Here is an 18106-nt window from a genome sequence, read left to right as displayed (position 1 = left end):
AATGAAACTTTGCCATTACAGGAATATTACATTTGAAAAAAAAAAATATATATATATATATATATATATTCATATAAAAATGTTATTTTATAAATTACCAACGGTTACACATATATATGAAGGAAAACATGGAGGAATATTGAAAATATATACATGTGTGCCATTCAATAATACTGAATTCCTAACAAACAATAAAATCAATATTCCTAACACAGGAAACATTAAAAAGTTATTGCAAAAAGTACAAACATTTAATAACAGTGGACATGAGTAATCATAAAATGAGCAAGTGGGAAAAAAAATGGGAGCATAAAACACAATATCTACCTCAATCATTATAAATCACCTCATTACACTGACTTGAGTAAATACTACCAATAAATAAAATTGGCACTTTAAAAAAAAAAAGAAAAAGAGAAAGCAATGTGGAAAGAATAAAGGTTGAGTATGTTTAATTAACTATGCAAGCTAATACTGATTACAAGGTACTACAAATTCTGTATAAGACCCTTTAAAGCATTTATTATATACACAAAACCAGATTTTATTCAGGATAAACAGAGGGACAGAAGCAATAGTTTAGTGAGGCGATTACTCAAAAGGTCAAAAGTCATTATATGTCAAGCTCTGTCTTCATTTTCCCCACCGGATGTGGAATCTGATCTACAAAAACTGTTGTCAAAGCACATCACATAGTCCAGGCCCTTTCTCATTACAGACACCAGAATAAGCAGAGAATATGTGGAGTGTTCTCCACACACATGGACCCAGAACTGGGTCACTGTGCCCTCATAATCAGTTTCACAGCTCCCTATTGGCCAAATCCAGAGCAAACCTCACAACTTATGTGGCCAATGAGAGAGCAGCTCCTGTTGTGCAGCGCCTGAGGGCGGATAACTGGTACAGAAAGTGAAGTCATGCTCTAAGTGCCAAGTGGAGTATGTCAGAACAACTATGGGAAGAAGAAACTAAATGACTGTGAAGTTGATCTCGTTTCATAACAAGCTCGGGGGAGGCCAGAAGCCAATGTGATAGGAGCTTTTCGTGTCTGACAAGGAAATATATACGACACTTCAAAAATTAAAAATGATTCTACACAACTGTTGAGTAGTAAAAAAGGGGATTAAATATACAGGCAGCAGAAGAACAAGCTCGAGTCTCCAGATACAGTCTTCGTTACCTAACCTGTTATGTCAGACCACAGCGGATTGAACAATAAGCATGTGGTGCTCTTCACAGGAAGTGCTGCCCTCTAGTGTGGAAAAACAAGAGCTGACTGTAAATGTAAAAGAGGGAAGTGAAAACTGCATGCCATTTTATACATTTTAGATTTGTTTTATTTGCCTTTTTGTTATATAATAGACATAAACATGACATTTAAACTATACTGCATATACTGTGACCTGCATTTACTGAGTGAACAATGCAGCTCTTTGCTACTTGAAAACATATGAGTCTCAATCTGAACTGCTGGCTCTCCCAATCTGTTGACACGAGTGAAGAGCAATTTTATGCAAATAATAATGACAATTATAACAGTCTGGGTTGGTTAGATAAAGTCTGAAAGCACTTTTTGACTCACAATGCAGACACAACACCAACATTCATTTGTATGTATCAACAATACAGCTAGAACTGTACAATGCAAATGGATTGTGTGTCATATAATAGACTCTGATTCAGGGCATGACATACATGATGAAGTCTAACCGGAGGATCTGGCCTGGGGGAAATTTTGTGATGTCAGATGTTTGGATTGGAGGAGAGAAACTCAAGCCACTCTGTCAGAACAGCACGTTGCACTGGGGGCTGAAAACAGTGATTTATAAATTAACAAACTGAATTCAGAAAAGACACAGAAAAAATACATTGCAAGGATCTGAGCTGGTAACATCTAGACCTCCTATAAGAGAGGATATTCCAATTACTTGGCTTGGGAACATTTTCAGAAAGTCTCTCAACTACAATTACTTCACATACAAAAAGACCCAATCTAATAATTCATAAAAATAAAACATTATTAAATAGTTTGGCATAATTTTATACAACTTTTAATTTTTATACCATTTTTTTTGGGGGGGGGGGGGGGGGGGGGGGGGGTCTGTGGGGGTCTTATAACAAGGCAAAGTTAGTTCAGAATGTAAAATGTCATGAGGGCCAGCTCCCCAAAGTATATTGATATCTATGAATGAATAATTCCTGATATTTAATAAAAAGAAATACACACTTGAAAATGTTTTTGAAATTAAACACTCACAAGCATTAAATATGTAAGGAAAATATATTTAAACATGGTGATTGAATTAAAACCTCTCTTAAAACCATTTAGAACCTTTCAAAAACATATCAAGCCAACATGAAAACGGAGTACAATTTATAAGAATTTGGAATAATATTTATGATTAGTAAAAAAGCAATTAAATTAGTGAATAGAAATGAAAGCTTTTCACTCTTCCTCACCTTTAGATCGGTGATATCAAGCAGACTGCCGTCTTTCCTCACAGACAGGAGAGTAGCTCGGCCGTGTGATGGGTATCCCTCCTCAACCCTCAGGTGACATACGGTGGTCGCAGTCTTGAGAAAGATCAGAAGCTTTTCAGCAGGACACCAGTCAATCGCAAACCTGTCGAAACAAACCAAAAATTGTATATGAGGTATAGGGAGTTCATTTCTTCATAGAGTAAAAAAAAGAGTTTCCCATTTTTGCTGTAAAAAACAATGTTAAGATCCAGTGCTGTTAACTTAAATTTTAATTTCTATTCTTTTTCTAAATAAGAAATTATTTCAGCAACTGAGATCCAATAAAACCATAAAAGACGGTGGTGAACAAGTTACTTTAATGATATATATTATTGCAAGACTGCATGATGTAGTAATAAAAATAATTAAATTAGTTCACTTCCAGTGCCAAGTCTGTGACTTCATGCATTACGTAATCGCTTTGGAAGAGTCGTGCGTGGTTAGTTATTTGTTTTTCGGTTCAAAAAGGTAGGGTTGGGCGAAAAACTCCATATCATTTGCTCCACCAACTTCAAAATAGTCTGACATCATTTTTACCCTTTTGTTTTTGTCAAGAGCGTTTAACTTCCTTTGCACGTTAGCTTTGTAAACACTGGGTCGGTACTTTTGCCACACATGCGTGACTATGTAATGCATGAAGTCGAACGAGCATTTGTGGTAAAAGTGTATACATTTTTGTGCGTGTTTTTAAAAAATAATTTTTTATAACTGATCGTTGTGCTAGATAAGACCCTTATTCCTCAGCTGGGATCGTGTAGAGCTCTTTGAAGCTGCACTGAAACTGCAATTTGGACCTTAAACCTGTTGATCCCCATTGAAGTCCACTATATGAGGAAAAATCCTGCAATATTTTCTTTTCGACTAAAAGAAAGAAAATTTCAAAATCATCTTGTATGACATGGGGGTGAGTAAATTATTAGGACATTTTTATTCTGGAAGTTAACTAATCCTTTAATGTAAACTGAACGTTTTAGCAATAAAAAAGAATATGTAGCTAACACAACCTTTCACAGGTAAAAAAAAAAAAAAAAGATTTTCAATTTGAAGACCTGAGTTGTATGGTGTCTTTGGGTTGATGAACCTTTTTCTTTATCAGCGACCTTTACAGTCATGAAATAATATAGAAATTATAAGATTTATGAAAAATGAATGTATATACTTTAATAAAATGTACCTGGAGTGCAGAGCCTGAATCTCAGACAGCATCTCTCCTTGACTTATGTACCGCTCCAGCACCTCCACAAGGGCGGCGCTCACTTGCCTAAGACGCCCATTCACTGCCTCCTCTACAAGGCCAGCAGTTCCCTGAAACACCTGAAACACAGGAAAGAGAGATATATTTACAATAATGTAGTAAAAGAAAATAAGAACCAGATAAGGCTAAAAATAAATATACTTCTAGAGGAATATTCCCACTCACAAAAACAAGAATATTTAGTTGTATTATTATATGTACACTACCGTTCAAAAGTTTTTAAATATCAGATAGTAATAATTGTTCACATTAATAATGTCGTTCTTGATTGTTGATTTTTTTAAATAATTAAATACCACTTTTAGTGGTTAAACGTGTTTGAAGTTATGTAGTATGAATAGTGCTGCAGATCTTTTTTTTTTTTAATTCTCGTCCTATTTAATACAGCATTACAAATTATAGTCTCATCAAAATGACAGTGTGTGTACGCATGTACAAAATATAATTTACAAGCATGTTCCTTCTTTGGCAATTCATCCCGCACTTCATAAAACACAGCTCTCAGCTTCTCTATAGGGAAATATATGCTGAGACACAGTACCTGAAGATGAAATTCATCGCTGGTTGTCATAGTGATGGAGACACGCAGGGGTTCAAGTGATTTTTCGGCAGCACGAGGCAAGAGCTCAAGGCACAGCTCAGAGGAACTGACTGACAGCAGCCTGTACGCCATGTTTCTGTGAGTCACGTTGACCAAGGTTTGCAACCTGAGAGTCAAATTCGCACGGGATTAGTATTATCTGGGGACCATGTGTGATTTTGAAATTACCCCCCACATCTGAATTTCGTGTGGTGCATTCGCACGGGATAAGCAAAGCCTGTGATTTTACTTTAAATTATTGACTTATCTCCCGGATACCCGGATGTCAAGGCTTTGAGAGTCCTGTTCTATGGTCCAATTAGACGGATTTAAAAAAAAAAAAAAAACTAATATAGTTGTGTGCCCAGTGTCATTTACATTTCACCAGGTTAAAATAATATCTCAAGGTTTATGCTTGATTTATTTGTAACACATTAAACCTTTTCAGCTTTCTCTTTCTGCAAATTGTATACAAATTGTAGCACCCAAAATACAAACACTCCAACGCAGCTCCATTCTTTGCGAAAGATGGATAAAAAGGCGCACAGGAAACAAAAACCTTGAAAAATTATATACGACCCGCCAAATGCTGGCCAAATCAGAGATGTCGATTCGCACGGGACTAATATTATCACAGGGCCTCGGTGTTCGGCGAAATATGGTAGGTCATTTGCGGGGGAATATTTACTTTACAAATTACAGACATGGCCAATTGGCACGGGATTAAGATCACAGACAACCTCCGCAATTAATACAAATGACTGGAGGTCACCAGGTAATACTAATCCCGTGCAAATAGGCCTAAAGAAAATAAGAGAAAGAAAAAGGGCAGTTTGTGTTTAAATATTTTTGCAGCAAAAACATTCTGAATATTAAAAAAAAAAAAATCTTCAGCGTATTTAGTCACAACAAAAGCACAGTGTTCAACGAATTGTATTGTTGTTGCTGATGATGTCTTTCCAAAACAAAACATTCAGTGCACAAGAACTCTGTAAAACATCAAAATTATGTGATTTATTATTACGTGAATTATTTAAAGAGTGCAAGCTGATGTAAAAACCAATGAATCCTGTTCCTCACTGCCTCGTTTTAATCCACATTATAGTCAATATGGCTTCGAAACTGACTAAAATCTATTTCTCCAGGCTTTAGTGTCACATGATCCTTCAGAAATCCTTCTAAAATGTTGATTTGCTTTATCACTGTTCAAAACAGTTGTGCTACCTAATATTTTTGTGGAAATTGTGAGAATTGTTTTTTTTCTTAATTATTTGATAATAAAGTCTACCAACCCAAAACTTTTCAAGAGTAGTGCATGTACATTCTCACCCATCTCTTAATATTGTCCAGTCACTAATTCGAGCCTGCTGCTTTTCAACCTCATCCTTGAGCTTAGAAAACCGCAAATCACACGCATTCATCGAGTTTTGCGCTGCCTGGATGGAGTCTTCCAACTGAAAGCTGATTTGTTTCTGTGTGTGAGAGAAAGGAGTAAGAATTCAACCAATTTGATTCAACCCGTTTGTCCCACAGCTGTTTTTGGTGAAGAATAGTGGATATTATTGGAGCTAACTAGCCAGACCAGGAAGTCTAAAGTTAGCGGATGTCTTACCTCAGCTCTCTGATTTCGTTTAGCTGTGATTCTCTCCTTCTCTTTGTGCTCTTCTTTCTGAACAAAAATGAGATTTCATGTACAACCGAATTCCAGAAATGTTGGGACGTTTTTAAATTTGAATAAAATGAAAACTAAAAGACTTTCAAATCACATGAGCCAATATTTTATTCACAATAGAACATAGAGAGCATAAATGTTTAAACGGAGAAATTTTACACTTTTATCCACTAAATGAGCTCATTTCAAATTTTATGCCTGCTAAAGGGCTGAAAAAGCAAGAAATTTTGAAAAGATTCAGCTGGGAGAACATCTAGCAACTAATTATTAAGTTAATTGACATCAGGTCTGTAACATGATTAGTTATAAAAGGGATGTCTTAGAGAGGCAGAGTCTCTCCAATCTGTGAAAGAGTGCGTAAAAATATTGTGGAATACTTTAAAAACAACGTTCCTCAACGTCAAATTGCAAAGGCTTTGCAAATCTCATCATCTACAGTGCATAACATCATCAAAAGATTCAAAGAAACTGGAGAAATCTCTGTGCATAAGGGACAAGGCCGAAGACCTTTGTTGGATGCCCGTGGTCTTTGGCCCCTCAGACGACACTGCATCACTCTGTCTTTGACATTACTAAATGGGCCCAGGAATACTTCCAGAAACCACTGTCAGTAAACACAATCCGCCGTGCCATCTGCAGATGCAAACTAAAGCTCTATCGTGGAAAAAGGAAGCCATATGTGAACATGGTCCAGAAGCGCCGTTGTGTCCTGTGGGCCAAGGCTCATTTAAAATGGACTGTTTCAAAGTGGAAGAGTGTTCAATGGTCAGACGAGTACAAATTTGACATTCTTGTTGGAAATCACGGACACTGTGTCCTCCGAGCTAAAGAGGAGGGAGAACTTCCAGCATGTTATCAGCATTCAGTTCAAAAGCCAGCATCTCTGATGGTATGGGGGTGCATAAGTGTATATGGTATGGGCAGCTTGCATGCTTTGGAAGGCACTATGAATGCTGATAGGTATATAAATATTTTAGAGCAACATATGCTCTCCTCCAGATGACGTCTATTTCAGGGAAGGCCTTGTGTATTTCAGCAGGACAATGCAAAACCACATACTGCAGCTATTACAACAGCATGACTTCGTAGTAGAAGAGTCCGGGTGCTGAATTGGCCTGCCTGCAGTCCAGGGGTCTCATTTATAAAACTCTCCATAGATTCCATACTAAAAGTGTACGTAGGCACAAAAGCTAAATTTTGCACAAAAATCCCTTTATAAATCCCAGTCAGTGGAACATTGTGCTTACGTGCATCTCCACCCTGTCTCCTCCCAGAAAACACCATATATGGAGCTTGCAACACCTAGTTTTACTGTGCATAACCTCATCTGCATATCATTTCAATGCATATTCCCATCCACGTGACCCCAGGTGAAAAACAAGTGCACATTAAAACAGCATGCAACAGGAAAAGTGATCAAGCACATCCACTACAAATATGTCTAATGCCTGATTTTTGTTTAACTTCTGCATAATGACTTTTTCATTTCAGTGCTTATTTACATTATGAGAGAGGAATATTTCATGTAAATGTGTATATCGACATGAAAACGGAGTTTAAAATTGTTGTTTACTTCATTAATTTTCTCACTCCTGGAAAATCAGTTACACATGGGTCAGAGTTTGAGTGCAGGTTCGCAAATTTTCTCGTCAAGTTTGTTTTTATAAATCCCACCTTTTGTGTAGGAAGTGGTGTACGTATCTTTCAGGGCAGGTTTTGTGCGTACGCAACAGTTATAAATGAGGCCCCAGATCTTTCACCTATTGAGAACATTTGGTGCATCATTGAACGAAAAGTAAGTCAAAGACGACCACAAAGCAGCTGGAAACCTATATCAGGAAAGAATGGGACCAAATTTCAACACCAAAACCCCAGAAACTCATAACCTCGATGCCCAGATGTCTTCAAACTGTTTTGAAAAGAAGAGCAGATGCTACACCATGGTAAACATGCCCCCTGTCCCAACTATTTTGAGACCTGTAGCAGGCATCAAATTTGGAAATTAGCTCATTTTGTGCATAAAATTGTAAAATTTCTCAGTTTAAACATTTATGTTCTATTGTGAATAAAATATTGGCTCATGTGATTTGAAAGTCTGTTAGTTTTCATTTTATTCAAATTTAAAAAATGTCCCAACATTTCCAGAATTCGGGTTGTACAAAACAACAGTAAGAATATGCAAGTGTAAAGCTACATGTTTAGTTGGATAAAACTGCATCATAAAAGTAGCCATTGTTTGAATTCATGAGTAAAAGGCCACACAGTAACCTGAAACAATAGCTTTTTATCAGATGACTCCAAAACATAAATCGTATGTGTTTGCTAATTCAGATAAAAAGCCATTTTTTTCTGAATTTATTGATAGAAGAGAGACAGACAGATAAAAGAAAAGACTGATTACCTTTATCTGCAGAGCAGACAGTAGAGTCTCCAATGTCTTCCGTTTCCCCTGAAGCTCCTCCATGCGATCCCAGAGAGTGCTGATCATCCCCTCCACCTCCTGAACTCTCTCCTGATATTCGGCTTTTAAAGCCTTCCATGCAGAACGTGCTTCATTACCTGTGTGCCAACAAGGCACCATTTCACTGTTTAGCAAATGTAGCAATGAACAGTCATATAGAATAATTCACGGTGTGTGTGTGACCTGGGTTTTGGGGACATGGCTCATTCAGCAGCTGATCCACTGACTCTAGACCCGCCAGCAGCTGGATCATGTCAACCACCACACACAGCTGCCTGAATATATGCTTCTGTTTTCGCCTGCAGTCCTACACAAACAAAAGGCAATCAATATGTCTGTTAAATGTGAAACACTTTATACAGTAGTACTACAGTTATTGTCGCTACAATAAAACCATGGCAACTGGGTATTACACCAGTGTAATCAAAAGTAATACTACTGTAAAAATAAATGAAAAACAACGTCAAAGAGATTCTAAACGGTTCTTACATTATTTGAGGGAAATTCCAATTTATTGTTAAATAATGGTGAATTTTTGTAAGTTAGTTATTGGCATAAATTGCAGTTACACAACAAAACACAAACTTACCATCAGATAAGGAGCCATAATTTCTCCCTCTCCTGTTTCCTGCAGTTCGGTGGTGCTGCATGATTTCAGGAAGGAAGGGTCCGTCCTTTCCAGAAGCCTGAAATCAGAGAATATTGTTTTTTTATTAAATACTATTTGTCCATACTTCATGACTTTAAAAACAAGGACCATAGTAAAACAACCGTCAGCCTGAGACTATTTTAAACATTTTGTTTAATCCTCTAATGTAAATCAATTAGTTGATCACAAAGGAAAAATCATATATCTATGGGAAAAATATGTTCTTTAAAAAAAAAAAAAACAAGAAGAAAACCATGCCTGTTTATACAATATCAGCTGCAGTTTATTTGGGTTGTCACACTCAGGTCCACGTCAGTATTTGTGTTAAAATCTATAAAATATAAGCATTAAAAATAAATGTCTTTAATTATTTAATTAAAATGTCCTTGTGAAGGGTCATCGGTGGAGGATTTCAAATAGTGTCGCAGCATGTTGAATGTAACGCTAAATATAAAGATGACAGTCATACAGAGTTATAATGATTTAAAGAAGATGCATCAGAGGATTAATGTAATGACTGAACACGGAGTGGCCGCTTTTTTATTGTAATAACAATAACTGTATTGATGGTATTTTAGAGAAAACTACCGTTACCACGGTGACTTGAGGTAGTTCAGCCATCACCATCTAAATAAAGGCGTGCCAGCGAACTAACTTGATTCTTATAGTGACAGAGCATTTTTAATCGTACAAAACACTATAAAAATTATTCAAATAGTATATTAATTCCGCATATGCCTTTATAAAATGATAGACAATACTCACGCTTCAGTTCTCTCCGCCGCCATTTGTGTTTTGAAACTTACTGCCTAACGCTGATTGGTTAGAACCGTCACAGACGTCCACCAATCATTTGTGTTTTGAAACTTACTGCCTAACGCTGATTGGTTAGAACCGTCACAGACGTCCACCAATCATTTGTGTGTTGAAACTTACTGCCTAACGCTGATTGGTCAGAACCGTCACAGACGTCCACCAATCATTTATCTATGAATGAAACCTTTACATAAACAGCGATTTAAAATATATTAGTAACATTACATAAATGGGTCATTCCTGGTATCCGGTAACATTTTGGCTTCATAATTTTTGGAAAAAAAGTTACATGGTTTTCATGTTTTTAGCATTCTGACAAAATAGTGGCATGTTTAACTTAAACGCATACAAGCTCAGTGACTTAAAAAATAATAATTATGGGTATATTTTTCAGACACTCGCTGTGAGTGTATTCCACCCTGTTAGGGACATATACATAGTTATCACAAAATTTCAATAATGTAAATGTTACACAATAATGAGCAGTAATAAGATAGTATATGTCCCTTATGCCATAATGGTATTATTTATTCTTTAAACAAAAACAAAATAATTAATAATGAATAGAATATGTCTTGATTATTAAGAACAGCTACTTTTTTTGTGCCCATTTTTGCCAACAGGATGGTAAATAATATAAAAATTTTGCTCAAAAATATATATATGCTGGTAATGCTCCTCACCTCACAAAATAAGACAAATGTATGCCAAACATTAAATGTTGCTTTCAAATTTTTATTTAAAATAACAGGGTGGAACAGCAAATGAGCTTTCCGTAATTGGTTTGCCATTTATACCGTGTGGAACTGCACCTACATAATATTGTTTCAAAACAATACAAAAATAGCTATGTGGGTATAACTACAATCAAATTCAACATTTATCAGGCTTTAAAAATAACTTTTAATTTAAGTGAACTTAAAACAATCTACACATAAACCCATTATAACAATGTTATATGTATGTGGCCATCCTACCTGTCTAACAGGTACACTCATAAGAAAAATGGTTCTAAACAATACCTAATTGGGGTTCTTTGGTTTCAAACAATAGCAGAATTCTGCTAAATAGACCCCTTTTTTATAAGTTTCCATAAAGAACCGTGCTTTGAAAGTCCTATATATGACCTGCTGTTATAAATACCCTTTTTAATAACAGTTTATTTTCATTAATCAGTATCTTTATATTATTAATACAATTTGAAAGTTTCAATTTAAATATTTTTCTATCTAATAAAATATTTGAAGAAATAAATAATTGACCTGTTAAGAGTATGTCGACAGTCTGTCTTGAGCTACAGAAAATCAGAAATCAGGCTTTGACAGATTTGAAAAACAAAAGGCAGGAAAAAAGTATAATGCAAAGAACCGTCTAAAAACCTTTAAAGGACCAACTTTTTTGTAGGTAATATACAGAAATAAAGTTATCGAACAGTCTTAACTGCATCAATTAAATATAGACTAGTCCATATAGCTACAATTATTATATATATATATATATATATATATATATATATATATATAAATTCAGCTTTGCCAAGAGAAATAGTTATTTTAAACGGTAAAAATATTTCACAATATTACTGTTTTTGCTGTATTTTTGATCAAATAAATGAAGCCTTGGTGAGCAGAAGAGACTTCTTATAAAAATTCTTGCTGATCTAAAGCTTTTGAGCGGTAGTGTACATATATACAATTGTATTCATGTACATTACCACTCAAAAGTTTAATGGAGGTAGATTAATTTGCAGTATACAATAAATACTAGTTATTCTATTATAATTTCCACCCAGGTTTATAGACCTAACAGGGTGGAATCTAACAGGGTGGACAATTTTGAGCTAAATTAGCTGTAGTTTTTTGAGCGATCAACATTTAGCTCTCTAACCTTCTATAGATGAACATTACTTTTATAACTATGTCAGATGTTTTTAATTTTTCTTTGATCGGACAAACATTCTCCATAATATAGCCTAACAGGGTGGAACTTTAAGAGTGTGAAAAGCAGGAGAACATTTCAAAAACTTAAAAAAAAAATAGGAGTGAGAGTTGACACCATTTGTACAGTTGAATTCCAGCGGAAGAAATAAACAATATCACTTCCTGAAAATGATCTCAGTGGAATTGTAGTCTATTTTGGAAGGCGAGGGAGTACATGTTAACAGGGTGGAAGATGACTTTAGGGAGACAATTGTAAAAAAAAAAATATATATAGTTTCACATGATTTATATGTATGATTGGATGAAGTTTAGCCTAGTCCATAACATAATTTAAAAATATTTTGAGGTTTTTATCATTTCATGGTTTATATTTCTAGTGTAAGTTGATTACTTTGCACTGAGCACGATAAAACTGAACGCCTGCATCAATAAAAAAGTGTGTAAAAAAACTAAATATTTTTACCTGAATGCATTCATTTATAAAGTCATTTAAACAACTTTCTCTGACCTGCATTATGAGAAATATCCTTATTTTGAGAACATTGGCCTATTTAAATGTGCCTTCACTGTAGTTCCTTTGTGTTCAAATCTTTAAGTGTTTGAAAACATGGTCAAATTAGTTTACATTAATCTATTAATCATTAGTCATTTTTATGCCAATATCAACTCCAATATCTGCATTAAAATTATATAGAGTATCTAGTGATTAAATTTACTGAAGAACACAAGTCGTCAAGATAACATATATAAAGCCTTTTAAATTAGGAAGACAATCTAAACTAGATGTGCCTAAGCAGAGACAAGAAGACACAAATACAGTCCAGACACCGGTTTACTCATCTTTTATTGTCACATTCATATCTATGCTCTGTATTCTTTACAAGGAGTTCAAAACAATTGTGGATGAGAATCAAAGAAAATCAGGCAGGCAGAGGCTGAAAGTCCTGATAATGTCTGTGGCACCTGCTGTAAGAAGGCTGAAGGGATAAAGGCAGTCTCCTTCCTCTCTCATCCTCCTAAACTATGCCCCATTTAATTCAACAGACCTTCACTCTCCTGTTGCATCATTACAGGTGAAATGAAACAATAAAAATTAAAATTTCAATATCATGCTACTCTGTGCGGCCTGATAAGATACTATTATGTTGCGGTTCACAGAGAAAGAGAGGATTCTATTGCAAACATAAGAGATACAATCCTATGTCATTTTTAAAAAGCCATCAGAAATATAAATCAAATAGAAAGACGAAGAATCTGTAAGTTAAAAATAAAGTCAGTTTAATAATAACGAAGAAAAAAAAAGAGATTGGATAGTGAAACTGACATGTTTATTTCCCCTCCCACATTTCCAAATTCATCCTAAACAACTGAAGAAAAATCATCTTTGGAAGTAAAAGACTCCTATGCACTACAGTATATGGAGATGCTGCTACCCAGTTGCTTAAGTCATTTATTATTATTGATTCATTAAGCTTAAGAGTTTTAAAAATTAACATTGTGTGTCCTTTTTTAGTTGTATGATCTGTTTGTCTTTATTCTAAGAGGTAGATCAACAAAAAAAGAAAAATTTAAAAAATTAAAAGCATGGTTACAGGTGTCATGCCTTTCGATTCAGGCCGTGAAGTCATAAAATGGGACTACAGGTGGAGGACAGAATGTTAGTAGAAGCTCCGGGCAGGATGTGCCACTTTATAGCCGACTTAACGCTTTCACCGTCTTTCTTTTTTGGTGAAACTAGATTTTTCAAGATCGGCGAGAGAAGATGGGAGGGTTGTATTTAGGGTCAAGGCTGCATGGCGTGGAGGTAGTGTGGTGCCATCGAAGTGGGAAGTGACACAGAGGAAGTAGCGCAACAGGTACAGTTGTGTGTTTCGTCTACACCGGTATCGTTACTCACTCTACGAATGCTGGCCTAGTTAACGTGTGTCATTAGTTTCATAATAATCAGGGTTTATGGCGCACTCAAGTCCAGAGATTTGTTTTAGCTTCTCTAAATGATAAATATAGAATGCACATCAGAGGTGTTTTTCTTTATGTTTTGTATCCAGTTTATAAAAGGTGCTGTAATCGTAATTGTACAATACTACTTTATTTTGTACATGCGATCTATCGAACCTTCTATATTTCCTTACCGACAAGCCCCCAACTTGAAAATTAAGGGCTTACAAGAACATTTGCTTAAAATGTATTCACCCTCAGGCCATCCAAGATATAGTTTGCTTCTTCATCTCAACAGATCTGGAGGACTTTTGCATCACTTGGTCACCAGCGGATCCTCTGCAGTGAATGGGTGCCGCCAGAATGAGAGTTAAGAAAAACATCACAATAACAACAAGTAATCCATAAAGTAAAGCAATTCTATAGATAGAGGACTCGTATTTGAAGTTATAAACATCTTGGATTCTTACAAACACACAGCATTTCATGTCACTCGCTGTTAACTGATGGACTGAAGTTGTGTGGATTATTGTGATGTTTTTATCAGCTGTTTGGACTCTCATTCTGATGGCACCCATTCACCGCAGATGAAATCTATTGGTGAGCAAGTGATGCTAAATGTCTACAAAATTCATCTACATCTTGGATGGCCTGAGGGCGAGTAAACTTTAAGCAAATTTTTGTTTTGGGGTGAATTTCCCACTTGTAATAACGACTTTGTGCGTTCAACTCAGATATGACATTTCCTCCGACATGAGTTGAATAAGTCACAACGAGAATTTTAGCTTAATTGTGCACAAACAGAATTTCATAGGTTTTTCAACGTTCCTTGTCCCGTGCAAACGGTCACACATCCGTTCCCTGTCCTGTCACCTCGCCCCGAAAGAGTCCCAGCTCTAAGCTGGAGTAGTATTCTATCCAAACGTCTACAGAAATGAAGAGCTAAAAATAAATTAAAACTCAAAAGCAAAATGTAACATGCACTTTCGCTCTCATCTGCTTGATAAAAACAATCTTATGGCTAAGTCTTGAGGTAGCGTTCCTAGTTATGTGAGGTTTGAGTCGTCATTTGTAGCACCCAAATGTTTTCCTTAAGGAGAGGCCAAAAACTAGCATGGTGAGATACAACAGTGGCATGCAACGTCGATATGATGATCACACCCAACTAAGCTGCGCTTCAACCTGTGGTCTACATGTAAATCTATGCAGTGGACGCCTAACAGTCCGCGTGACAAACGACCATTCGCTTGACTCGTCACAGAATTGCATAAGTAAACAACATACTATCGCTTTTCGAAGCTCAGGTATACTAAACGGTTCTACAGTTTGTTCAAGCCTTCGCCACCAACAACGTGTGGAGGACATTGAAATAGAAAGAAGAGAAGAAAACACTTCCAAGTGCCAAATAGGAGGCCGACTCACAGTACTCAGGGAACCGTGTAACTACTGCATCCGTTCCTGACTGCGAACAGTCTTAAATTAGTTCCTTTTTCCTGGAGTACAACGACAAAACACGAAGCGAACCCCAGTTTGGCACAGGTATTACATGAAGAATGAATCATTTGTTAGTATTTCAAATGAACTAGTAGCAGTGTAAGAGGTGTCTGTGCATAAAGAACTCTGATCGAGGAGAAACCTAGCTATAATCCAAACTAAATGGAGACCATTTGAGAAAAAACAAAAACAATGAAGAATGAGGAAAAATTTTAAATCGCAAAGAAATTCAACATCAAACGACTGAACTGAACAGAGAAAACGGTCACAAACGAGGCCAGCGTGAGAGAGGGCGTTCAGAAGTGAAACGACACGTCGCTCGCAGATAATCAGATAATAACGCAAAACTAATGAGCGGATGAAGGTAGCGAGTGGTGGAAGGGGATGATAGGTGAGAACACATGGGGGAAAAAGAGGAAGGGGACAAATGTGGCATCTTTACAAAATGTCCACCTGTCCATTAAAACTGTCCAGGGCATCTCCTTCTCATCGCTTATACCTTTCACCCAAAGAAGAATAATAATACTCATAAAAGAGACAAAATAACAAAAAATGCATTACAATAATATATCTATTATTTCGGTTTCTTTTTTTTGTCACAACTATGTTAGTTCTTGGAGATCTGCTGTTATGTTAATATTTCTCGCTCACAAATTTTTTTGTCTTTTATTGATGAAACAGTTCGCAACCAGATGTCATGTCCAAATAATGCTTGCTGTCAAAAAAAGAAAAACAAAGGAAAAGCTAAAAACAAAAAGGCTGCTGCAGTCTGAACAGAGCAGAAGTGTGTGAGTGTGTCTAGACAGAAATCTATGGGCTGGAACAGTACTGTGTCTCCATGAAGAGGACAAGTCATTGACAAGATCAACCCTCAAGCAGAAAACAGAAGACTGCCATCTAGTGTGAAAAAGGGAAGCTTGGAAAAAAAATAAATTAAAAAAAATAAAAGACTTGACTGGTTGAAGCACATGAACATGCTAGCAAACCCTTCGTCTGAATGGAACCTGAAAAGGATGTGGTCTGGCAGTGTCCATCCATCTTTAACGGTTAAAAGTCTTTCCATCCTTTATCCAATTAGTATTTTATAAAAAATAATAAAAAAAATCATCATCCGATTGTTATTTACAGGTTTCAATTGGAGAGATGTGAACGTTTTCATTTGATTCTTTGACGTTACATTTTTTCGGCTTCCGTTTTTCAAAGGTACCTTTTATGTTGTCAGTCGGTTTAAAAAAATGAGTGTGACCGAAGCCATAGAGTGTTTTTCTATGTTCCTGCCTTTTTAAACACCCAAACTACTTCCCCAACAAAAAGATTTAACACTTCAACTCAATTAGAAAACACACTCGCGCACACTTGCACAGGACAATGGGGAAGGACGAGACTCAATCCAAGAAAAAAAATGGAGAGAGATGTTGAATGGTTCACATTCAGTGTCTTGGGGCTGTGACTGTCGACATGCTGTCGTTTTTCAAGCATGGCGAGTTAAGTCAAGCCCTTTCAAGTAAGTCATCCAAATCCATCAGTGCAGAATGATCAAGATCACACCACAGGTGCAAAAACAATGGCACAAGGTAGAAAAAGAAGCCATTTTTAGATTCTACGGTCAGCTTGTATGACAAACACACGCATATGCGTCAAACTTAAAATCCTGTGGTCTAGCAACGTTCATTATGCACCAGTTAAAGATGGTATGATCCGTCCTACGTCCCATTGAACAGTGATTTCAAGTGCGACTCTACAAGGACCCCCAGGCTGGCCTAAAGGATGCACGAGAGACCATCTAAACAACTCATAATTTTTCCTGGGAGTCCTTCAGAGCTCAGGTGAGGAAAAAAAAAAAAAAAAAACTCAATTGCACTCGCGCATACAATCATACCAAAAAAAAAACAAAAAAAAAATTCTTCCTTAAAAAAAAAATTAAATATTCAAGACTATCAGCTTTTATATAAAAACACCAGCAAGCAAGCAAGCAAAAAAAAAAAAAAAGGAAAAAGAAAAGAAACAAGAAATTAGGAATACTGAGGTAACAATACCCTGAGGTAGGTTTTTTGTTTTTTTCTTAATTTCATTTTATCTCATCTGTTCTAGGTTCAGTGAGAAAGGCCAGGACTCTGTTCGACATTTGCCGATGAGGTTGCCAAAGTGGGCGAGAAAGAGCACAGAAACCATTTTGCGGTCACCTGTTCTTAACCTTTGACCTAAAGGCAGACTCTGTACCCTGTCATTTCAAACCTGGCATCCCGGCCGACTGTTCTCCCTTGATTCTGTCTCTGCTTATTTTACAGCATATTCACTCTCAGGAAAAACAGAACAATGCGTCTGAAGGCCAGGTTTTACGATTGCTTTTTAAAAAATCGTGAATATGTAAAAATGACACATTCCTCAAAAGAGAAAAGGTTTCAAAAAGATGCGTTTTCTGAAATTGCGGTACGCTCGTTTTCATCGTCTGCCTGCTGCACTGCAATGAGGGGCCAGGTTAACTCACATATCATATATATATAATATATATAAAATATGCCGTTTGGGTGTGAGCGGCGCTGCAGCGATCATCGCCGGCGTGGTTTAGGGCGGAACTGATGGGCTTCCGCGCATCAAAGCTGAGCCACTGCAATACAACTGCAGAGGTCACCTTTAGCCCACACGCTTACTGAACTCTCGCCGCACGTCCCGCCGGCCAAACGGCACGCAGCCTAAAAGGGAAGCCTCGGAAAAACACTGCAACCCTCTTAAGCCAGGTACACGATTGGCGACGGTTAAACGTGCAGCATCTCAACACAA

At 36.5% G+C, this 18106-nt stretch overlaps 1 protein-coding gene across 1 annotated transcript; it reads right to left on the bottom strand.

Annotated features, from left to right (window-relative positions):
* Window positions 1-234: 234 nt before the first annotated feature.
* LOC306869158 (outer kinetochore KNL1 complex subunit ZWINT-like) lies at window positions 235-10006 on the bottom strand. Its single transcript, XM_079415787.1, has 10 exons — window positions 9903-10006; window positions 9078-9174; window positions 8672-8795; window positions 8429-8586; window positions 5968-6024; window positions 5685-5827; window positions 4317-4482; window positions 3695-3834; window positions 2461-2623; window positions 235-1809 (listed from the first exon to the last, which is right to left on the bottom strand). The coding sequence occupies exons 1-10, from the start codon at window positions 9923-9925 to the stop codon at window positions 1744-1746; spliced, it is 1137 nt and encodes a 378-aa protein (XP_079271913.1). The 5' UTR covers window positions 9926-10006; the 3' UTR covers window positions 235-1743.
* Window positions 10007-18106: the final 8100 nt, after the last annotated feature.

Source organism: Barbus barbus (genome assembly GCF_936440315.1).
Source record: "Barbus barbus genome assembly, chromosome: 4".
NCBI lineage: Eukaryota > Metazoa > Chordata > Actinopteri > Cypriniformes > Cyprinidae > Barbus > Barbus barbus.
This window is presented reverse-complemented; position numbering and strand designations above follow the sequence as displayed.

Excerpts from the sequence above, each read along its gene's own strand:
- LOC306869158 (XM_079415787.1), bottom strand. The coding sequence starts at position 9,925 with ATGGCGGCGGAGAGAACTGAAGC. Across the intron at positions 8,796-9,077 it reads TTATGGCTCCTTATCTGATG|GACTGCAGGCGAAAACAGAA; the intron begins GTAAGTTTGTGT and ends TTGTTTGTGTAG. Across the intron at positions 4,483-5,684 it reads TGGACAATATTAAGAGATGG|GTTGCAAACCTTGGTCAACG; the intron begins GTGAGAATGTAC and ends TTTGACTCTCAG.